This window comes from Oncorhynchus mykiss, chromosome 15 (assembly GCF_057628025.1).
Source record: "Oncorhynchus mykiss isolate SJ-2025 chromosome 15, ASM5762802v1, whole genome shotgun sequence".
Classification (NCBI taxonomy): domain Eukaryota; kingdom Metazoa; phylum Chordata; class Actinopteri; order Salmoniformes; family Salmonidae; genus Oncorhynchus; species Oncorhynchus mykiss.
This window is the reverse complement of record NC_143036.1, coordinates 54,746,582-54,770,891: the sequence shown is the minus strand read 5'-3', so window position 1 is coordinate 54,770,891 and position 24,310 is coordinate 54,746,582. Positions and strand designations below refer to the sequence as shown.

The 24,310-nt window shown below is 42.0% G+C and overlaps 1 protein-coding gene across 1 annotated transcript; it reads right to left on the bottom strand.

Annotated features, from left to right (window-relative positions):
• Positions 1-772: 772 nt before the first annotated feature.
• On the bottom strand, positions 773-13,323 carry LOC110490270 (synaptophysin-like protein 1). The gene is made up of 5 exons (XM_021563566.3): positions 12,466-13,323; positions 10,002-10,120; positions 6,523-6,727; positions 2,468-2,659; positions 773-2,221 (listed from the first exon to the last, which is right to left on the bottom strand). Exons 1-5 carry the CDS (start codon positions 12,535-12,537, stop codon positions 2,081-2,083), a joined length of 729 nt encoding a protein of 242 aa, XP_021419241.3. The 5' UTR covers positions 12,538-13,323; the 3' UTR covers positions 773-2,080.
• Positions 13,324-24,310: the final 10,987 nt, after the last annotated feature.

Below are 24,310 nucleotides of genomic sequence, written 5' to 3'. Positions count from 1 at the left end.
GGAATTGAAAATTGCGTCTCTACTCAATGATGGACAGACAGTGGCCTACAACATTGGCTCATTGGTGATGTCGATGTTTGTGAAAATATCCATACAGTCAGTACCCATACATCCTTCAACAAGTGATTGTTGGAGAAATGTATGGAAAAATGTGTGGATGAGTGGTCAAACTTGTGTTATAGCTGCAGCTGCAGTGTTATAACATTAGTTATAGGTCAGTGATGGTAGGCTGGTGTTGAACAGGAAACAAAGCCAATAGGGCCGCATGACTTCAGCACGTGTCAGTGTGGACTACCACAGACCACATGACTGAGCATGTAACAGTGGTTCCCTAGCTGCAGGACATCACTGGGAGGAATACTTGAGCCATGTTCCAATAGGCTACTATAATATTGCATCATTTCATCCTTACGTGAGGTAATTGTCACCCTCAAAGACAGTCTGGTAGGTCTAAGCAATGATCACATAGATTTAAATGATCCAGTCATGTCAGATGAGCATTTAAAGGAAGGGAGGAATGATGCATTAAGGATGCCAGTGATCAGCTCAGACACACCGGAGCAGCATTACCAGATAATATCCTGTTTGTTCTTCAGACAAACGGTAAACAGTGAGGTCACAGGACAGACCATGAAACAAAAGCTGCATTATGTCTTCAGGAGTCTTTGGGTCAGAAATGTCCCGCAACCTCCCCAGTATGGCTTGTAAGCGAAGTAAATATTACCAGATAGAGAGAGAGACCCATTCTACTTTTATACAAAAAGAGAGAATGTAGGAAATGCCTTGGTTTTTATTCAAAAAGAAAGCAGACATTCATAATTCGCATGTTGTGAAAAGGACAGCTCCATACAGATCCTCCATGAAGCTAAAGTTGGTCTGATGACTACAAGAGGAAGACAGAGGCATAACCAGGATACCAGACATTACAAACACACACTCAACATTGGCCTTCCATACACAAGCACTTCAAGTTACACTTTTATTAGATCAAAGGTAATAACCGAAAATAGATCAGAAATGCAAAGGTAATGGCAGGGAATAATAATTCATTAAGCAATCTAAAAAATAAAAAAACCAGGAGATTTCAAAACATAAAGCCAGCACATGCACACTTTCTTAGTGGCTGAGGTTCAACAAACAACATAATACAAAGTACAAAAACCATGGCAGACTGAAGAACATCATTTTAAAAATCAGTCTTCGCAACAGAAGATGATATTGAAAGACACAAGATCAAGACTGGAAAGTTCTACTTAATTTCAAGTGAGACAAACATTAAAATGTTTTATAGATATCATTTAAGAAAGCATATGGCCAGCGGTACAGTCAGAGACACATGCATCCTTGTGTAAACAGTGTGAAATGGCTAGCTAGTTGGTGGTGCGCGCTAGTAGAGTTTCAACTGGTGACGTCACTCGCTCTGGGACCTTGAAGTACAGTAGCTGTGGAGCGATAGATAATGATGCTTCGTGGGAGGCAGTTGTTGATGTGTTCAGAGGGTCCCTGGTTCGAGCCCGGGTTGGGGCGAGGAGAGGGACGGAAGCAAGACTGCCACACTTGGCAAAAAGAGGCAAGTGAGGACAGATCAGGATTCCTTCTAGGCCATGAGGCGAAAGGACACATTGTTTAAGAATCTGAATTATCCCAGGTTAGGGTTTGGTAGAAATGCCCAGAACAAAGACACTGTAGTTGCCGGTCAAAGTGCACAAATGCTGTCAATGAGTCTGTACCACAGCTTAGGAGAAAATACCAGGGGTTTGTGAGATTTACTGGTAAGAGAAGGCACCGGTTTAGAAGTTAAAGAAGGCACGAGGAGAGAAAGCATTAGCATGCTAAGGCACAGAAATGCATGGCCCAAAATTGGGACAGGTATTGAAGGCACAGATATATTCGACAAAGCATAGATATTGATAACTAAGGCACAGTAAAAATATGGCTGTTTCCACCCAGACAATCAGCAGGCAAGATGAAGCTGCCTATTACCATAAAACTTATAGTGTATCTATCCAATCCTCTCAGATCTACAGGAGTACTTAGGGTGTGTAGGGGCTATTTTGGCCATTGGAAGTGGAGTAGAGTATTAGATAGCAGCAGGGACTTGTTGACCACGCCCGGCCCCAGCCCCCTGCCGGGCAGTGTACTTCTGAGAGTGGCAGCGGGTCTCCTTGTACACAATCCAGGCGTTCCCAGCCCACACGATCAGATTCAGGTACCCAAACACCTAGAGGAGATAGGCAGAGATGGCTTTAGTCAGAGATTGCTTTAGTCAGAGTGAGACCATGTGGTCAAAGAGAAGTGAGCATGGCAAACACAGTATTTCTGTTGGATGTGCAGAAAAACTGTTACATTTCCCCTCTTTTTAAATCCAGGTGCGTGTCATGCAATTCAAGTGAATGTGAACTTGATACATTGTGATGAACAAGTATCGTCTATAAGAAGATTTGTTTTAAACGGTCGAGTTGCTCACCACAGAGACATTGAGGGCGCGCATGTTGGCGAAGTCAGTGACCTCGCAGGACACGTCGCTCTCCTTGCAGAGTGCCAGTGTGGAGGTGATGCCCGCTGTCCCGGTGGCATCCTTCACGTTCTGCAGCCCCTTGGCCCATGCTGAGGAACACACTAGCCACAGGAAGGCAATCGCTGCCGTCAGACCAAAATCCTGGGGGGAGAGAGGGAAGAGGGAACCCAAGTCATCATCCCTCACTTTGTTCCCGTTGGAACCACTTTGCTTCAGCATGGTTTAAAATGGACAAGGGAGTACATTCAATTGTGGCCTGATCCCTGATCTGTTTGTGATGCCTTGCTTGGCGTGACAATGACCAAACGGAGTTATCAAGACAGAATAAACAGTTGTAGGACCACGCCAAATTAATTGTTCACATCCTACTGGAAGATGTGCATGGATAACTCAAGAAATTGGCTTAAAACACCGCTCGGCGGTCGTCGTCACCAGTCTACTACCTGCCACAGATTTCTTTTCCCTTTTCTGTTGTTTTTTGTCTTGATTGTTTTCACCTGTTTCTTGTTAACCGTTTATTCAGGGCTATATAAGCCTTCTGGTCTGCTTTTGGGCGGGCTTGTTTATGTTGCTGTCAGTGGAGGTTCATGTTTTATGGCTTACGGTTTGTTTTCGTTCCTGTTTTTGTGGTCATGTGTGCCTGTTGTTTTTGGCTTGACCCATATTTGGAATAAACATTCTCCTTTGGAATGTTGCTCTTTGTGCTTGACTCCACACCCACCAATCCTAGCTATCCTGACACATGTGACTAACAGAAATTGAATAATGTGTTCCTAAACAAAGGGGGGGTCAAAATCAAAAGTAACAGTCGGTATCTGGTGTGGCCACCAGCTGCATTATGTACCGCAGTGCATCTCCTCCTCTTGGACTGCACCAGATTTGCCAGTTCTTGCTGTGAGATGTTACCCCACTCTTCCACCAAGGCACATGCTAGTTCCCGGACATTTCTGGGGGGAATGGCCCTAGCCCTCACCCTCCGATCCAACAGGTCCCAGGCGTGCTCAAAGGGATTGAGATCCGGGCTCTTCGCTGCCCATGGCAGAACACTGACATTCCTGTCTTGTAGGAAATCACTCACAGAATTAGCAGTATGGCTGGTGGCATCGTCATGCTGTAGGGTTATGTCAGGATGAGCCTGCAGGAAGGGTACCACATGAGGGAGGAGGATGTCTTCCCTGTAACGCACAGCGTTGAGATTGCCTGCAATGACAACAAGGTCAGTCCGATGATGCTGTGGCACACCGCCCCAGACCTTGACGGACCCTCCACCTTCAAATTGATCCCACTCCAGAGTACAGGCCTCGGTGTAACGCTCATCCCTTCGACGATAAATCTGAATCCGACCATCACCCCTGGTGAGACAAAACCGCGACTCATCAGTGAAGAGCACTTTTTGCCAGTCCTATCTGGTCCAGCGACAGAGGGTTTATGCCCATTAAGCGACATTGTTGCCTGTGAAGTCTGGTGAGGACCTGCCTTACAACAGGCCTACAAGCCCTCAGTCCAGCCTCTCCCAGCCTATTGCGGACAGTCTGAGCACTGAGGTTTTGTGCGTTCCTGGTGTAACTCGGGCAGTTGTTGCCATCCTGTACCTGTCCCGCAGGTGTGATGTTCGGATGTATCAATCCTGTGCAGGTGTTGTTACACGTAGTCTGCCACTGCGAGGACGATCAGCTGTCCTTCCTGTCTCTCTGTAGCGCTGTCTTACGCGTCTCACAGTACGGACATTGCAATTTATTGCCCTGGCCACATCTGCGCAGATGAGCAGGGATCCTGGGCAGCTTTCTTTTGGTGTTTGTCAGAGTCAGTAGAAAGACCTCTTTAGTGTCCTAAGTTTTCATAACAGTGACCTTAATTGCCTACTGTCTGTAAGCTGTTAGTGTCTCAAAGACTGTTCCACAGGTGCATGTTCATTAATTGCTTATGGTTCATTTAACAAGCATGGGAAACAGTGTTTAAACACTTTATAATGAAGTTATTTTGATTTTTACTAATTATGTTAAAAAGACAGGGTCCTGAAAAAGGGATATTTCTTTTTTTGCTGAGTTTACATACATCAGACATAAAAAAAACAGAAGTCAGGACATACAGACACATTTTATTGATGTCAATGGGAGACTTCTGTTATTCAAAACTGATTAGCAGTATATATTCAGGAACAAATTACCATGTCGAATCAACCAAATCAAGGACAAACGTTTTCTGATACACTTGGAAAAATGGACAGCTGATATTTGGTTTAAACCTAAACTTAGAACCAGGGGTTGGAACCGGTTCAAGGAACATAACCCAAAACGGTAAAATAATTAAATTTTTCAAGGAACAGAACCAGAACCGAGAACGAAGGTCATCTAATACGGTTCCGGAACAGAACTGTTATTTTAAAAGCATGGGAACCAGTTAATAATGCTCTGGGCATTTTTTTTTCAGTTCAACAAAAATCGCAACAAAGTGCCTATGCAAAGCCCTCACTCTGCCACTCAGAAATTCAGTGTCTGCCTGCCTGCCAGCTGAAAATCTTTGCCTGTGTGTGTGTGTGTGTGTGTGTGTGTGTGTGTGTGTGTGTGTGTGTGTGTGTGTGTGTGTGTGTGTGTGTGTGTGTGTGTGTGTGTCGGCTAACTGCCCCTTCCATCGCTTCAAAACATAGTCTACTGTAGCTACTGACATTACACGAATGTTTCAGAAATTAGGGAGAGAGATTTTTAATTTTCAATGCTAGTTAAGGATACTATAGTTATCACGTTTCACATTGGATTTATTAACAAAAAAAGGTAAGATCTGTTCTTGTGCCGCTCTGCTACACAAACTTGTCTAGCTCTCGAAAACTCTAGGCGGCATTATGGGTAATGTATTGGAACTGAGAGTCATGGTCAAGGGCTAGCTCTGGTCCATCGTTAGTCAAGCCAACTCTCTGAAGTTCAAAGACATTCAAAGTTCCTTCATAGATGTCACTCCTCCTAGGTATAATTCTGTGGGCCTAATTCAGATTGTACATGTCGTAACAACAAGATGCCGAGCGCTTAATGGCCAGCGCTCTTCTCACGGGTAAAGTTTCAGTCGCATATTACACCCTACTTGTCTGTCCAATGCATGTACATATTGTAGATGCTTGCTCCATATCCAGCTGCTCTATCTATTGGTGAAGTAATTTAATGTCAAGCTAAATATATATTTTGAAATGATTTCAGAAGTTTAAAAAGAAATGTGAAAAAACTATACAAACCCTAACTTTTTGGGGTGTTCGAACCGGTTTAGTACTTTATTTTGCTGGTTGGAACAGTGGAACGGATTTTTTTATTTTTATGGTTCTGTTCAAAACGAAACGATTGGAAAAATACTTTTTGTTCCAACCCCTGCTTAGAATGTCAACTCTCATCAAAGAGAACTACACCCTTGAACCGTATGTCTACCTGAATCTAACAGAAAGCCAAAGGTCAGTTCCAGCACCCTCCCTCTGGCTATAGAGATGGGTAGATCTAACAGATTGCCTGAAGAAAAGAGAACTTGCCTAATGTGTGATCTTGGGGAAATCTAAAACAAAATCCATGTTGTGTTTTATTGCTCTCTGTATATTAATCTCAGATGTTCTGAGACATTCTTTTTTGTAACATTTTTGGTGATACCCGTGAAGTATTCTGGTTACGAGACAAGCAGAGCCTTAAATTTAGTTTCAAACAGGATGTGTTTGAGATTGCAAAGTTTGTTCACAATGCCTAGAGGTGAAGGAGAAATGTACTGTTTGTGTAGTGTGGCTGGATGGTAGCTGTACTTGCTATGATTATTGTATGCGTATAATTTGTTAAATATTCTTTTGATTTGAGTACAAGGAAAATGGTACTCTGTATAGTAGTGTCTTGTAAGCCCATGTGGGCTGGGCAAGAGTAGGTGTATGACACTTACATAAATAACATCAATCAAAATCAAATTATATCAATCATATTCATTTCAAGTCACGTATGAGAATCTCAATCTAGGTTTTGTCCCTTTACTTTCCCAATACTCACAAACATAGGGCCGAAGTCAGAGTCCTTGTACACGTGCATGTAGCCCAGGTAGACGAGCAACGCCACTATAGAGTACAGGAAGCAGATGATGGCCACGCCCACAAAGAACTGGGCGGAGGAGGCGGAGTCTCCCACCAGGTGGGTGACGGGCACGGAGTGGTTACACAGAGTGGTGTTGCTCTCCACTAGAGCAACCAGGTTTAACCTGGGGATACAACGCAGCTTAACACTTCAGTGTACATACAGTACCTTGCGAAAGTATTCGGCCCCCTTGAACTTTGCGACCTTTTGCCACATTTCAGGCTTCAAACATAAAGATATAAAACTTTGTGAAGAATCAACAACAAGTGGGACACAATCATGAAGTGGAATGACATTTATTGGATATTTCAAACTTTTTTAACAAATCAAAAACTGAAAAATTGGGCGTGCAAAATTATTCAGCCCCTTTACTTTCAGTGCAGCAAACTCTCTCCAGAAGTTCAGTGAGGATCTCTGAATGATCCAATGTTGACCTAAATGACTAATGATGATAAATACAATCCACCTGTGTGTAATCAAGTCTCCGTATAAATGCACCTGCACTGTGATAGTCTCAGAGGTCCGTTAAAAGCGCAGAGAGCATCATGAAGAACAAGGAACACACCAGGCAGGTCCGAGATACTGTTGTGAAGAAGTTTAAAGCCGGATTTGGATACAAAAATATTTCCCAAGCTTTAAACATCCCAAGGAGCACTGTGCAAGCGATAATATTGAAATGGAAGGAGTATCAGACCACTGCAAATCTACCAAGACCTGGCCGGCCCTCTAAACTTTCAGCTCATACAAGGAGAAGACTGATCAGAGATGCAGCCAAGAGGCCCATGATCACTCTGGATGAACTGCAGAGATCTACAGCTGAGGTGGGAGACTCTGTCCATAGGACAACAATCAGTCATATATTGCACAAATCTGGCCTTTATGGAAGAGTGGCAAGAAGAAAGCCATTTCTTAAAGATATCCATAAAAAGTGTTGTTTAAAGTTTGCCACAAGCCACCTGGGAGACACACCAAACATGTGGAAGAAGGTGCTCTGGTCAGATGAAACCAAAATTGAACTTTTTGGCAACAATGCAAAACGTTATGTTTGGCGTAAAAGCAACACAGCTCATCACCCTGAACACACCGTACCCACTGTCAAACATGGTGGTGGCAGCAGCATGGTTTGGACCTGCTTTTCTTCAGCAGGGACAGGGAAGATGGTTAAAATTGATGGGAAGATGGATGGAGCCAAATACAGGACCATTCTGGAAGAAAACCTGATGGAGTCTGCAAAAGACCTGAGACTGGGACGGAGATTTGTCTTCCAACAAGACAATGATCCAAAACATAAAGCAAAATCTACAATGGAATGGTTCAAAAATAAACATATCCAGGTGTTAGAATGGCCAAGTCAAAGTCCAGACCTGAATCCAATCGAGAATCTGTGGAAAGAACTGAAAACTGCTGTTCACAAATGCTCTCCATCCAACCTCACTGAGCTCGAGCTGTTTTGCAAGGAGGAATGGGAAAAAATGTCAGTCTCTCGATGTGCAAAACTGATAGAGACATACCCCAAGCGACTTACAGCTGTAATCGCAGCAAAAGGTGGCGCTACAAAGTATTAACTTAAGGGGGCTGAATAATTTTGCACACCCAATTTTTCCGTTTTTGATTTGTTAAAAAAGTTTGAAATATCCAATAAATGTCGTTCCACTTCATGATTGTGTCCCACTTGTTGTTGATTCTTCACAAAAAAATACAGTTTTATATCTTTATGTTTGAAGCCTGAAATGTGGCATAAGGTCGCAAAGTTCAAGGGGGCCGAATACTTTCGCAAGGCACTGTATCTACGTAATATAGCAGAGTTATCCAGAGTACTTCTGTAAGAGATCAATGTCACACTAAATATACTGAACAAAAACATAAACGCAACATGCAGCAATTTCAAAGATTTTACTGAGTTACAGTTCATAAGGAAATCAGTCAGTTTAAATAAATTCATTAGGCCCTAATCTATATATTTCACATGACTGAGAATACAGATATACATCTATTGGTCCCAGATACCTTTTTTAAAAAGTTAGGGGCGTGGATCAGAAAACCAGTCACTATCTGGTGTGACCACCATTTGTCTCATGCAGCGCAACACATCTCCTTTGGAATGTTGTCCCAATATCCAGCGGAGTTGCTGGATATTGGCGGAAACTGGAATGCGCTGTCGTACACGTCGATCCAGAGCATCCCAAACATGCTCAATGGCTGACATGTCTGGTGAGTATGCAGGCCATGGAAGAACTGGGACATTTTCAGCTTGTGTACAGATGCTTGTGACATGGGGTGATGGCGGCAGATGAATGGCATGACAATGGGCCTTAGGATCTCGTCACGGTATCTCTGTGCATTCAAATTGCCATCGATAAAATGCAATTGTGTTCGTTGTCCGTAGCTTATGCCTGCCCATACCATAACCCCACCGCCCCCATGGGACACTGTTCACAATGTTGACACAGCAAACCGCTCGCCCATACAACGCCATCTGTGGTTGTGAGGCCGGTTGGAAGTACAGACAAATTCTATAAAATGCAGTTTTAGACGGCTTATGGTAGAGAAATTAACATTACATTTTCTGGCAACAGCTCTGGTGGACATTCCTGCAGTCAGCACGCCAATTGCATGCTCCCTCAAAACTTGAGGCATCTGTGCCACTTTGTTGTGTGAGAAAAGTGCACATTTTAAAGTGGCCTTTTATTGTCCTTGGCATAAGGTGCACCTGTGTAATTATCATTATATTTAATCAGCTTCTTGATATGCAACAACTGTCAGGAGGATGGATTATCTTGGAAAAGGATAAATGCTCACTAACAAGGATGTAAACAAAGTTGTGCACAACATTTTTAGAGAAATAAGCTTTTTGTGCATATGGAACATTTCTGGGATCTTTAATTTCAGGTCATGAAACATGGGACCCATGTTGCATTTATATTTTTGTTCAGTGTACTTATACCCAGGGGATATAGAATGACAATAGCAAGAGGAAAGAATGGAGACTTTTATTGTCAACATTTCAGCTGCTAATCATCCTGATTGACAATTAAAAACTATTCATTGTGTCATCTATTTTAACCTGATACATCTTCACTGTACAGGTCACTTCCTGTTTGTGTCATACTACACCTGGAATAAACCCCAGTCATTACACTGCACACGAAAACACTCATCCAGATTAACGGAGGAAATAATCAGTTGAGGTCATGGGGTCAAGTTGTTTCCTCCACCACGAACATCCTTCTACACATGATATCTATACAACAACTTCCTTCCTAGTTCCAGCAGGATATCTGATAACACATCAAGGCATTTCAAATATTGCAAAAGGGGTCTTATTTGCAGTTGGGTCTAATAGTTGTATGGGTTATCAAACACAGTAACACAGAGAGAGAGAACTGACTGACACCCACTTGAAGGGATAGCTAAAAGTAGCATTCAGTGTCTCGTTCCTTCCTTCGCTGCAGAAGAGTGACACGATAGTCCTTCCAGAATACCCCCCACAGCTCCCAAATGCAAAGATGGCTGTCAGCTGTTTAAAACAGAGAAAGAGAGAGAGATTGAGAGAGAGAGAGAGAGAGAGAGAGAGAGAGAGAGAGAGAGAGAGAGAGAGATTGAGAGAGAGAGAGAGAGAGAGAGAGAGAGAGAGAGAGAGAGAGAGAGAGATATTGAGAGAGAGAGAGATATATATATCACGTAAACTGTTTTAGCTGAGCGGGGAGAAGGGAGAAACATTGCTTACACTGGACATACTGTGAGATACTGTAGTAGACCAGCTCAGGGGGGGTGTTTGGATAAACGGACTGGAAGAATTGAAGAGACTGCATGCAGCATCACACCCAACAGCAAGCTTGCCAAGAGAAAGGAGGATCTAACGGTGTACATAAAGATCTGTTTTGATCCTCTTCTCGTTCTATCTGCTGCAATCCATGTGGTTCTAAGGTTGATGCCCTCTCTCTCTCTCGATGTAGGCTATTAGATCAGTGTCTAGGGGGAAACGTAATGCTACTTCGTGACTGTGCCTCCATTTTGCTTCCGGAGAGGCCCTTCTTTCTCACCCTTCTCCAGATGTTTTCATTTCACAGTGTGGCAACTTCCTGTTGGCTGACGACCTCATTGTAGCAACTTGTGCCATTTCACAGCAATTAACATCTAGTGAGCACTGCAAATGCACAGACAGAGACAGCAGCCTGCTATGGTCAGATGACTTGGGTGACTGGGGTGGTGCTGCCTGTCTGGTTGCTGCCTTACTTGCCTGCAGCCTGTATCTTGAAGGATTTGCACAGTTAGAGAGAGAGAGAGAGAGAGAGAGAGAGAGAGAGAGAGAGAGAGAGAGAGAGAGAGAGAGAGAGAGAGAGAGAGAGAGAGAGAGAGAGAGAGAGAGAGAGAGAGAGAGAGAGAGAGAGAGAGAGAGAGAGAGAGAGAGAGAGAGAGAGAGAGAGAGAGAGAGAGAGAGAGAGAGAGAGAGAGAGAGAGAGAGAGAGAGAGAGAGAGAGAGAGAGACAGAGACAGAGAGAGAGAGACAGAGAGAGGGAGACAGAGAGACAGAGAGACAGAGAGAGAGAGACAGACAAAGAGAGAGAGAGAGAGAGAGAGAGAGAGAGAGAGAGAGAGAGAGAGAGAGAGAGAGAGAGAGAGAGAGAGAGAGAGAGAGAGAGAGAGAGAGAGAGAGAGAGAGAACAGCTGAATTGTTAACCTAATGTCCTCCTGCATGGCTACACAGGATTCCTTTGACCGAGTTATGCAGGCAAGTCGGTTAAACTTGATTAAGGAATTCTCTCCAAAAGCATGGATTCTCAGGACAACATGGTTTCCAAAGTGGAAGGAATGTAACCCTGGCCTAAAAACTATATCACACCACTTCAGTGCTGATTAACTCTCTAAAAGTCTAAGCCCACTACTACTACAGCCCATAGAAACGCATTGATAACACATTCATGACAAAAAATGAATGAAATGGAATAAGGTTTTGAAGTATCTGTCCTTTATCTAGAAGATACAGCGTAAGAAAGCACAGGAAATATGTGTTTTTTGGACACATGTTTAACCCCAAAACGACACCCATACTTCCATTATTTTTTTTAAACTGGTACCGGGTTTGGAGGTTCAGACATTACATGCGAGAAGACCGATTTTCGGAGATGGGGATGGAGTAGATTGAGACGCATCCCAGAGATCTCTAGGTTAAATGGATTTTGATGAGGATTTTTCTATTATGTTACTTAGATTGAGTCAGTAGGGTGCGTCAACATGGTCTCAAGGATTTTTAAGTTCTGCAAAACCTGTCAGCTTGATTGGGTGCAATTTTAATTTCATTTTCTTCTAAGTGTCAGGTTATGTCAGGGGCACAGAGCTTCCTGACCCCAGATCTGCATGTTCCCTTCAAGATAATGATTGTATATGCTGGGTAACATTAAAGTGAATTATTAATGAGACATGAATTAATGTATAACACCTCTTGCCTTTCATTTGAAAGGCAGGAAAAGGGTTTTGAACAGGGACATTTCAAAACCATGCCAGTACAAACTGATCCAGCCCCTAGCCCGCTACTGTAACAGACTTTGCTGAAATGGAGAGTTGAATGAATGTCATACTGTAGGCTATCATTGTTTTGTCATTGCAGAATCAGGAGAAGAGAGACTGACAAAACAAAACTGTGACCCATTAGTTTATGAAAAACTGGTGAAAGCTTGTGTGGTTTGCTCCTACATGCAATACGATTGAAATGCAACAAAAAGCATGATATACAGTACATGTCTTTTCTCTTTGATTTAATCAGGCCACAGCCTCGAACTAAAGTGAAAAATCCCTCGGCTATTAGAACTGTTGAGCTGCATATTTTCTCCAGTAAGATTCTGGACAGTGTAGCCTACTTACCCATTCTATAAATTTGATGAATCCCAGCGGTTCCTTGAGAGGCGCCAAGTTCAGTCGAAATCCTGTTATCATCTCCCCCGACTCCCCAACTATCTAAATATTATCTGAATGAAAATGAAGTATTGTTGCTAGACCGTAACGAAACAAGTTTCATTAAGTTTGACAGAATGACGTGGTACTGCGCGCAATGGCTTTGTGCGCTCTGTTTTGGTGATCCCTGTCCCTCCTACGCAAATGCCGGAGGCTAGAGTAGAAACAAATTATGAAAAACGGTCAATTTGCCTTTTTAGATTAATGTTTACTCTCTCGGTAGATAGTTGCAACTTGAATCACCTAGGATTGGGTCGATTTAAAAAATCCTAAATTGGCTAAACAACTGATAGACCAATGATGGAAAGTAACGGTTCTCTCAACTGCGCGTCTCGAATTCCTTAACACAAAAAAACACTGTGTAAGCCTGCAAATGACTGTAAAAAAATTATGTCTGTATTGTATTCGCACTAAGCTGCTGAACCTTCGGTCTCTGTTTGGAAAAATCTTCGCTCTCTTGTTGCAAGTTTCTGCTACTCTAGTCATATGGCCTGAAAGCAAATCAAGGCCTTCATTGTAAATACGAATTTGTTCTTAACTGACTTGCCTTGATAAATAAAGGTAAAATACATGTAAAAAGGTAAAAGGTAAAAAGGTAAAAAATGTTTTAAAAAATGAAAATATTACAACATATTGGATGACTCTCATTCATATTCCATTCACTCAGTTCAATGTAAAATCGATAGGTTTAGGCTACTACATGATACTCACATTTTCCCTATTCCCATCATGAGGTTGCTGCAACCTAGCCTATGAATGAAAGTGTACAATGTACAGTTGAAGTCAGAAGTTTACATACACCTTAGCCAAATACATTTAAACTCAGTTTTTCACAATTCCTGACATTTAATCCCTGTTTTAGTTCAGTTAGGATCACCACTTTATTTTAAGAATGTGAAATGTCAGAATAATAGTAGAGAAAATTATTTAGTTCAGATTTTATTTCTTTCATCACATTCCCAGTGGGTCAGAAGTTTACATACACTCAATTAGTATTTGGTAGCATTGCCTTTAAATTGTTTAACTTGGGTCAAACGTTTTGGGTAGCCTTCCACAAGCTTCCCACAACAAGTTGGGAGAATCTTGGCCCATTCCTCCTGACAGAGCTGGTGTAATGAGTCAAGTTTGTAGGCCTCATTGCTCGCACATGCTTTTTCAGTTCTGCCCACACATTTTCTATAGGATTAAGGTCAGGGCTTTGTGATGGCCACTCCAATGTCTAGACTTTGTTGTCCTTATGCCATTTTGCCACAACTTTGGAAGTATGCTTGGGGTCATTGTCCATTTGGAAGACGCAAGCTTTAACTTCCTAACTGATGCCTTGAGATGGTGCTTCAATATATCCATATCATTTTCCATCTTCATGTTACCATCTATTTTGTGAAGTGCACCAGTCCCTTCTGCAGAAAAGCACCCCCACAACATGATGCTGCCACCCCCGTGCTTCACGGTTGGGATGGTGTTCTTCAGCTTTGCAAGCATCCCCCCTTTTCCTCCAAACATAACGATGGTCATTATGGCCAAACAGTTCTATTTTTGTTTCATCAGACCAGAGGACATTTCTCCAAAAAGTACGATCTTTGTCCCCATGTGCAGTTGCAAACCGTAGTCTGCCTTTTTATGGCGGTTTTGGAACAGTGGCTTCTTCCTTGCTGAGCGGCCTTTCAGGTTATGTCGATATAGGACTCATTTTACTGTGGATATAGATAATTTCACTTTGCTGTTGTTCTGGGATTGATTTGCACTTTTCGCGTCAAAGTACGTTCATCTCTAGGAGACAGAACATATCTCTTTCCTGAGCGGTATGATGGCTGCTTTAATGACTCCAACCTAAGTGTATGTAAACTTCCGACTTCAACTGTATGTTCACACAGGTCAGGTATGTTTATGCCTGTTTTGTTCCGTTTAAGAAATGTTTTCAACAGAATCGGCAGAATGAATACACCCTGATCACCTGTAAACACAGTTCACTTTCATAGCAGCCACGTTGTATTCCTTCTCGCATCTATGCGCTCTCCTCCTCTCACCTCTTCCCTTCGCTTGTGGACTTCAATGCACAACACATCAGCTGTAGGTGACCAGGCGAATAACCTTTCCAAACCAAACTACTAAACACAACCTACATAGTTGTCACCATATTAGCTAAAGTAATATCATAGTCAGCATAGCTAATATAACTAACTCGTCAGTAAACATGCTACAATTATGCAGTAATGTAAGTGTACAATCAGTAAGCAGTTACACCGGCGGTCCCCGGTGGTAATAATTAATAATACCAAAAGCTTAGCTTGACTTTAAGTGTTGTGAGTTTAAGAGTTTAAGTGTTGTGTTGGAAAGTCATATCCAGCTAGCTAACATAGCATCCGTCTGTTTGATCAGGATGTTTCAGTAAGCTAAAATAGCTAGCTAGCTGTAGCTTATGCTTCCAGTACTAGATTAATTCTCTGATCCGTTGATTGGGTGGACAACATGTCGGTTCATGCTGCAAAAGCTCTGGTAGGCTGGAGAGGGTCCCCCGGAATTTGTCATAATTACTGTGTAAGTCTATAGAAGGGGGTGAGAACCATGAGCTTCCTAGGTTTTGTATTCAAGTCAATGTACCCAGAGGAGTGTTGTGGAAATTCTGCACAGGGACACTCAAAGTCAATCTTAAATCAATCAATCTTTATTATCAGCGCGCTGGAGAAGTTCCAAACAACTCAATGCATCAAGTACATCATATCTTTACCAAGCGCAGGCAGGAACCAAGGATTATTTATGACACTAACACAAGATTAACATTTTCAAGGCTATCTTTTCACAAGATAAAAATGTCCATCACATTCCATCCTCTTATATCTATTTTTTTATAAAGATGGCGCTGAAGAACATGGCTGACGTTTTACATTCAAACCAACCAATTGTGCAATTTTGTGCGATTTTTTTGCAACTTATTTTTTAACTTATTGTGTACATAATGTTGATGCTACCGTCTCTTATAACCGAAAATAACTTCTGGACATCAGAACAGCGATTACTCAACGTGGACTGCAAGAAACTGCAAGGATATCCCGCTTTCAATGGAACAGGCCCAGATCCCCGCCTTTTGCGTGAAAAAAGACGTAAGAAAAGGGGCCTCAGATCGGGCAGCCTTCTGAGAATCCGTAGGCGAGCGAGTAACCTCCCACTGCCATCTTTTCTTCTTGCCAATGTGCAATCTTTGGAAAATAAAATTGATGACCTACGATAAGATTATCCTACCAACGGGACATCAAAAACTGTACCATCGTATGTTTCACCGAGACGTGGCTGAACAACGATACGGACAAAATAGAGCTAGCAGGATTTTCCATGCACCGGCAAAACAGAGACGCTACCTCTGGTAAGACGAGGGGTGGGGTGTGTGTCTATATGTCAATAACAGCTGGTGTGCAATGTCTAATATTAAATACGTTTTGAGGTATTGCTCGCCTGAGGTAAAGTATCTTATGATAAGCTGTAGACCACACTATCTACCAAGAGAGTTCTCATCTGTATTATTCGTAGCCATCTACTTACCACCACAGAACAAAGCTGGCACTAAGACAGCTCTCAACCAACTATATAAGGCCATAAGCAAAGAAGAAAATACTCACCCAGAAGCGGCGCTCCTAGTGGCCAGGGACTTTAATGAAGGCAAACTTAAATCAGTTTTACCTCATTTTTACCAGCATGTCACATATGCAACCAGAGAAGAGAAAATCCTAGACCACCTTTACTCCACACACAGAGATGCATACAAAGCTCTCCCCCGCCCTCCATTTGGCAAATCTGACCATAATTCTATCCTCCTGATTCCTGCTTACAAGCAGGAATCTGGAAGTACCAGTGACTTGCTCAATACGGAAGTGGTCAGATGACGCAGATGCTACACTACAGGACTGTTTTGCTAGCACAGACTGGAATATGTTGCGCGATTCATCCATTGCCATTGAGGAGTACACCACCTCAGTCATTTTACTTTTATGCTCGCTTCGAGGCAAGCAACCCTGAAGCATGCATGAGGGCACCAACTGTTCTGGATGACTGTGTGATAACTCTCTCGGTAGCCGATGTGAATAAAACCTTTAAACAGGTCAACATTCACAAAGCCGCTGGGCAAGATGGATTACCAAGACATGTAGTCAAAGCATGACCAACTGTCAAGTGTCTTCCTTGACATTTTCAACCTCTCCCTGATCAAGTCTAATACCTACATGTTTCAAGTAGACCACCATAATCCCTCTGCACTAGACCCACTCCAATTCGCATACCGCCAAAACAGATCCACAGATGACGCAATCTCAATCACACTCCACACTGCCCTTTCTCACCTGGCCAAAAGGAACACCTATGTGAGAATGCTGTTCATTGACTACAGCTCAGCGTTCAACACTATTGAGCCCACAAAGCTCATCACTAAGTTAAGGACTCTGGGACTTAACACCTCCCTCTGCAACTGGATCCTGGACTTCGTAACGGGCTCCCCCAGGTGGTAAGGGTAGGCAACAACACATCTGCCACACTGATCCTTAACACTGGGGCCCCTCAGGGGTGTGTACTTTGTCCCCTCCTGTATTCCCTGTTCACCCATGACTACATGGTCAAACACGACTCCAACACCATCATTAAGTTTGCTGACGACACAACAGTGGTAGGCCTGATCACAGACAACGATGAGATGGCCTATAGGGAGGAGGTCAGAGAACTGGCAGTCTGGTGCCAGGACAACAACCTCTCCCTTAATGTGAGCAAGACAACGGAGCTGATCGTGGATGACAGGAAAAGGCGGGCCGAACAGGCCCCCATTAACATCAATGGGGCTGTAGTGGAGCGGGTCGAGAGTTTCAAGTTCCTTGGTGTCCACATCAACGACAAACTATCATGGCCCAAACACACCAAGACAGTCGTGAAGAGGGCACAACAAAACCTTTTCCCCCTCAGGAGACTGAAGATTTGGCATGGGTCCCCAGATCCTCAAAAAGTTCTACAGCTGCCCCATCGAGAGCATCCTAACCGGTTGCATCACCGACTGCGATGGCAACTGCTCAGCATCTGACCGTAAGGTGCTACAGAGGGTAGTGCGAACGGCCCAGTACATCACTGGGGCCAAGCTTCCTGCCAATCAGGACCTATATAATAGGCGTGTCAGAGTAAAGCCCATAAAATTGACAGAGGCTCCAGTCACCCAAGTTATAGACTGTTTTCTCTGCTACCGCACGGCAAGCGATTCCAGAGAGTCAAGTCTAGGACCAAAAGGCTCCTCAACAGCTTCTACCCCAAGACTGCTGAACAATTAATAAAATCGCCACTGGACAATTTTCATTGACCGCCCTATTTTGTACACCGCTGCTACTCGCTGTTATTTATCTATGCATAGTCACTTCCCCCCAAACCTACATGTACAAATTACCTCAACTAACTTGTACCCCTGCACAGACTCGGTAACAGTGCCCCATGAATATAGCCTCGTTATTGTTATTGTGTTACTTTTTATTATTACTTTTTATTTTAGTCTACTTGGTAAATATTTTCTTAACTCTTCTTGAACTGCAATATTGGTTAAGGGCTTGTAGGTAAGCATTTCACGGTAAAGTCTACAGTTGTTGTCACGCCCTGACCTTAGAGATCCTTATTTATTCTCTATGTTTGGTTAGGTCAGGGTGTGACTCGGGTGGGAAAATCTATGTTTTCTATTTCTTTGTTGTTTTTGCCAAGTGTGGTTCCCAATCAGAGGCAGCTGTCTATCATTGTCTCTGATTGGGGATCATATATAAGTTGTCATTTTCCGTTTGGGTTTTGTGGGGTGTTATTTTCTGTTTAGTGTCTGTGCCTGACGAAAGTGTTTGTTTTTGTTATTTTTGTTTGAGTGTTTATGGAAAATAAATATCATGAACACTTTCTATGCTGCGCTTTGGTCCACTCTTCCTTCCACCGACGACGAGCGTTACAGTTGTTGTTGTAACGGGTGTCGTCGTCGGATGAGGAATAATCGGACCAAAGCACAGCGTGGTGAGTGTTCATGCTTTTTATTTAAACTGAACACTATAGCAAAATAACAAAGAGAATAAACGAAACCGAAACAGTCCTGTCAGGTGCAGAAAACACTAAACAGAAAATAACTACCCACATAAACCCTATGGGAAAAAGCTACCTAAGTATGGTTCCCAATCAGAGACAACAATAGTCAGCTGTCCCTGATTGAGAACCAAAACAAACAAATACCAAAACAAAGAAAAAGGAACATAGAATAAAGACATAAAGACATAAAAAGCTCTCTAAGGTCAGGGCGTGACAGTTGTATTCAGTGCATGTGACAAAGTTGAATTTGATTTTAAGCATTTAGATTTTAGCTTCTATATTAAAATATGTCATTATATTAAATCATAATAAAGGTTATACTTCTATTAATGGGAGTGAATCTAATTATGAGTGATTAATTCATAATCATCATAAAGCTAACATCTACAATCAAATGAGTAAATAAAAAAATAAACGCAAAAAAAATGAGACTTTCAAACCCTTCATTCTTGGTTGTACAATCCAACTTGCAAAATCATGGCTTAAGGCATTCACTTCATACATTTTCACATATGCTTCATTACACAATTTCATTTATGGATTCTGGCAATGACATGTCAGCTGGAGCTTTTGTTGCGAGTGGCATGTATATGACAGATTGGTATCTCAGTCCATTTCTAGTCTAAAGTACTATACATTTTGCAATGTGCAGACCTCCACAATCAACCTGAAACCCCATATAAACCATTTTGGATAAACCTAAATTAATTACGGGCACGTTGACCACCCACCCCCCTACCTCCCGGCACTCATTATTCTGGCGTTTCAGTCTGTCCTCCCAATGGCACATGTTCAAAGTGGATGGCCCTTGATAATGTCTCTCACCTGAGTCGCCACTGTCCTTTACAGTCCATTATGTCTTTGTCCATTTTCCTACCAGTACATGAGAGAAGTTGGACGGGATCTCGTCCATGCTCACTCCACATTGGACTCATGTCGCACTCCTCAGAGAAAAGGCATGAGAGAAAAGGCTGGGTTTTTCAGCACATTTCTTATCAAGGTGGGTTGTGTGTGGGTGCTGGCGTGTGTGTGGTAAAAATCGTAGGGTAACAATAAACAGAATGGCCAGGCCTTACTTAATTTGGGAGCTCCCTCAACAGCTAGATGCGGGCACCTTTACACTGCACAGTACACAGTCTCAATAACGTCTCTCCTAAGGCACCCTCAAGAAACCTTCAAGATGCCTATCATAGGGAAAGACAGAGACCCATTGGCAAAAAAGAAAGAAAGAAAATAAACATCTTAATCAGTCATAAAAAAATATTTAATCTTTATCGAGTTTACTGCATCTTGGGCAGGAATAGGCACCTTCCAAAGTCCCAGAACCCCTCTCTTGTAATCATTGTCATTTTGCATTGACATACAGTTCTGTACAAACTGTCCCTGGTACATCAACTAGTTAAAATATGAAACCTATTGTTTACCAAATCTGCTAGGACCTTCAAATAGTTGGTGCTGGCTTATCAGCTCAATATTCGGTACTAAAAACATTTACTTGGATCTTCTTATTCTGGACACAGTTTCACGTAATGTAAACAGATTATTGTTTTGGATGACACTACCTTCTTACTTAAATCACTGGTGCTACCCAAACTATAGAATTGACTAATAAACATTGGAACCTGTCAAAAATGTATAATTTCAATTATTCATACCTCTGTCCCAAATTTCCCCACTGTGTCCCTTACAGATTGTTTTTTTGTTCAGTGAGTACTGGTGGCTATCTATTGTTCCACAGCAAACTTATCTCTAAACCAAACACCAGATGGTGGCCTCTAATTTAACATCAGTCCCAATGCTCAATCACTCTGTCCGTCATGTAGCTGCATATTGAAAGACTTACTTTTTCAAATGACTAAAACATTACATTAGAGTGCTATCTGATATTACCATTCTCTTTGTTACTTTCACTAGTCTCCATATCTGTTTCCTTCAACTAAAACCATTCTACTCTTTCCAGTTGAAAAAAAAAACCCATTCTCAATCACTACTCCTAATACACACAAGGAATTAATAAGAATATGTACATATAAATATATGGATGAGAGATGGCCGAATGGCATAGGCAAGAGGCAGTAGATGGTATAGAATACAGTATATACATATGAGACGAGTAATGTAGGGTATGTAAACATTATATAAAGTGTCATTGTTTAAAGTGACTAGTGATACATTTATTACATCCATTTTTTTATTATTAAAGGGGCGATGTTGTTGCCGGTGACGTTGTTGCTGGTGAGGACCTGCCTTACAACAGGCCTACAAGCCCTCAGTCCAGCCTCTCTCAGCCTATTGCGGACAGTCTGAGCACTGATAGATGGATTGTGCATTCCTGGTGTAACGCGGGCAGTTGTTGTTGCCATCCTGTACCTGTCCCGCAGGTGTGATGTTCGGATGTACCGATCCTGTGCAGGTGTTGTTATATGTGGTCTGCCACTGCGAGGATGATCAGCTGTCCGTCTTGTCTCCCTGTAGCGCTGTCTTAGGCATCTCACAGTACAGACATTGCAATTTATTGCCCTGGCCACATCTGCAGTCCTCATGCCTCCTTGCAGCATGCCTAAGGCACATTCACACAGATAAGCAGGGACGCTAGGCATCTTCTTTTGGTGTTTTTCAGAGTCAGTAGAAAGGCCTCTTTAATGTCCTAAATTTTCATAACTGTGACCTTAATTGCCTACCATCTGTAAGTTGTTAGTGTCTTAAAGCCCTTTCCAAGGGTGCATGTTCATTAATTGTTTATGGTTCATTGAACAAGCATGGGAAACAGTGTTTAAATCCTTTACAATGAAGATCTGTGAAGTTATTTTGATTTTTAAGAAATTATGTTTGAAAGACAGGGTCCTGAAAAAGGGACATAGTTTATTATCACTTGTGAATGATGCCCAGCATAAGAAGCAATGCATTTTTTGGGAATTTTTCGAATCATAATCGCACACCCCGTGTAGCCTGTCCCATAGTCCTTCCTATATGTTTTATTAAGGTTTGTATCACAGTGGCCAAATAACTTCTTAAAATTAAGAACATTAATCTGCTTTACAAGCGTGTAGAGCCTAAGTGACATATATAAGCAGTGCGTGAATTTCAAGTTTGGGGAAGATCATTTTCACCATAAAAATGCACCTTTATAATAAAAGCATCAAATACATAATTGCATTTGCGGTCACTTGATAATCGGCGGTCACTTTTGATAATCCGCTAATGGAACATTTGCGATTATAGCCTACTACAATGTTCGCATTGCTGCCCTTATAATGTGAAGAAATAGCCTAATAATTTATCAACATTTTAAACTAAACGTTCTGATCTGTTGCGTCAGACACATTGCGTAAAACAAGGTGTTTTGATGCAAGTGGTTGTATTAATTTGAGATCTATCCATGCCGCGAAAGGCAAGGATTTGTTTTAGGGTACATTACCGTCACAAAGGGGATGCTGCCGTGAAATTCGAGGCATTATCAAGTGCTTGTCAAATTGTGAACGAGAGACTATTGGAGTGTGTACAGCCTGCGCAGAAAAAACAAAGCAGAGCTCATGCCTTTCAAGCAACTTTATTCAAGTCATCATTAGAATCTCACCATGCAGCCTTACAATGTATTATCAAAATCAAAACACATAGCCCAATGTTTGTAGAACAACTAAAGTTATATTAAATTAACCATATAGGAGCACCCATTTCTTTGTTAACCGCTCAACCCCGTGTGCACACTCCCTCAAATCGTTTGGAGACAATGCTTCTATTTTATTCAGTTTTGTTCAAATCTATTCTTCATACTATAAAATAATGCCACGGAATTATAAGCAAATCTTGTCTGCTAAATAAACTAGTGTAGCCACACAGTCATATGGCATAGCCACATCAGGACCTAAAATAAGGACAACTCAGAGTATGCTATTCTTTTCTTCTGAAATAGTCTACATTTCCTTTATATCATGCTTCTTTAGACCTGTCTAAAATAAATAATGTGTTTATTGTGACTGTGTAGGCTATATTACATGTATTTATTAGACATTTTAAAATGTCTTGGAGGCTATGTATGAAAGCCAGGAGATGCTAAATGTGTTTATGTTCATTAACGGTAAATGACTGAGTATGTAGTCATATTACTTGCTTGCCAATCACCAGCTGACTAAATTGCACAGCCCTATGTATTACCAGGGTGGAGGAAATCTCATAAGCGTTTGTAGTTTTATTGGTTAGGAGCAAGTCCCGTACAATGCTTTAACCTTATCTTATCCCTTATCTTCTCTTAAACCTTATCTTATCTTTAACCTTATCTTATCTTTACCCTTATCTTAATCAAATGATCCATAAAGAAACCACTCTGAACATTTCTCAGAATATTCTTTACACCGCTTAAGTACGTTCATTTGTTACTTCATCAGATCTCTCGTAACCCATTACACTCCATATTATGTTACTTTATCTCTAGTGACCTATTATACACTTGTGTTACATCACAAACTCCTCCTCTATACCAGTGTTCTATTCATTCAGGGGTTTAAATATTCACTCTGTTCTATTTAACCGTATATTCGGGAATAGACCTATCTTTCCATTCACTTTTCCCTATATAACTATCCTTAGGTATTCACATCCACACCACTCCATGTGCATCCTATGCACCATATGTGTCTTCAACGGTTCTCTAGCCTCCCAGAGACAATGGTACAGTGGTCCCAGACCACAAAGACAATTCCCAGAAATGCCTGTAGAACGCTACTCCCTATACATATAAAGCAACAATAACATGTGCTATTATTAGTAGTCCCAGACCATGGGCATGGTGGACACTCTAGCCTTCTTCTGTCATATGTATTACTGCCATGGTTCTTCTATAGTCCATACAGCATCCACAGTATCAATAGTTTATATAGTCATAAATGTTATGGCCTCTATAGTCTTGCCGCATACATATAGAATAACACACACTTTCACTCAGTAACTCCACACACACACACACACAACTTTCACATCCACATTCACTACACACACAACTCACATCCACATTCACTACACACACAACTCACATCCACATTCGCACAACACACATCAACATTCGATTTGTGCTATGACTTGACTTAAGACTAGTGGTATTCTCCATTTCTATGCTACGTTTTATTATTATAATAAAAAAATATATATTTTTATACAAATTCATTTAAGTGTACTTTCTGAAATCAGTTGCCGTGTCCCTCGTTTGTTTGTGGATGACGTGTCACCTCCCGGGCATCTCAGAGTAAGGGTCTGGTCTGGGTGGCTCCTCGTCCTCTTTTGGTCAGACAGGAATTTCCCCTCACGCTTCATAAAATGCTCCACCGGTTTTCCTCGCAGACCCCCACTGGAAAGCTCTGCAGGCCGAATCAATCATCCTGTTTGTGACGCCAAATAGTTGTAGAATTTCTACACAGGGACACTCAAAGTCAATCATTCTTTATTATCAGCGCGCTGGAGAGGTTCCAAACAACTCAATGCAGTCCCGTTATTCCTTATATACTGGTTACAGACATGTTAAATATGCATAGTTCAGAGGGTTGGTTCCGGCGTGTGTCTAGCACTGTCTCCTATCTTTAACTTAAAGAACATACTCTGGGTGTTCTGCCAGATCGTCCTAAGGAGGAGGTCGTGTGTGTCCCCCCCCACCCCATATCTTTACCAAACACAGGCAGGAACCAAG

Coding starts and splice junctions, on each gene's coding strand:
- LOC110490270 (XM_021563566.3), bottom strand. CDS start 12,537: ATGATAACAGGATTTCGACTGAACTTGGCGCCTCTCAAGGAACCGCTG. Junction 10,121..12,465: donor TCATCAAATTTATAGAATGG/GTAAGTAGGCTA, acceptor TGTTTTAAACAG/CTGACAGCCATCTTTGCATT. Junction 2,660..6,522: donor CTGACTTCGGCCCTATGTTT/GTGAGTATTGGG, acceptor CTCTCCCCCCAG/GATTTTGGTCTGACGGCAGC.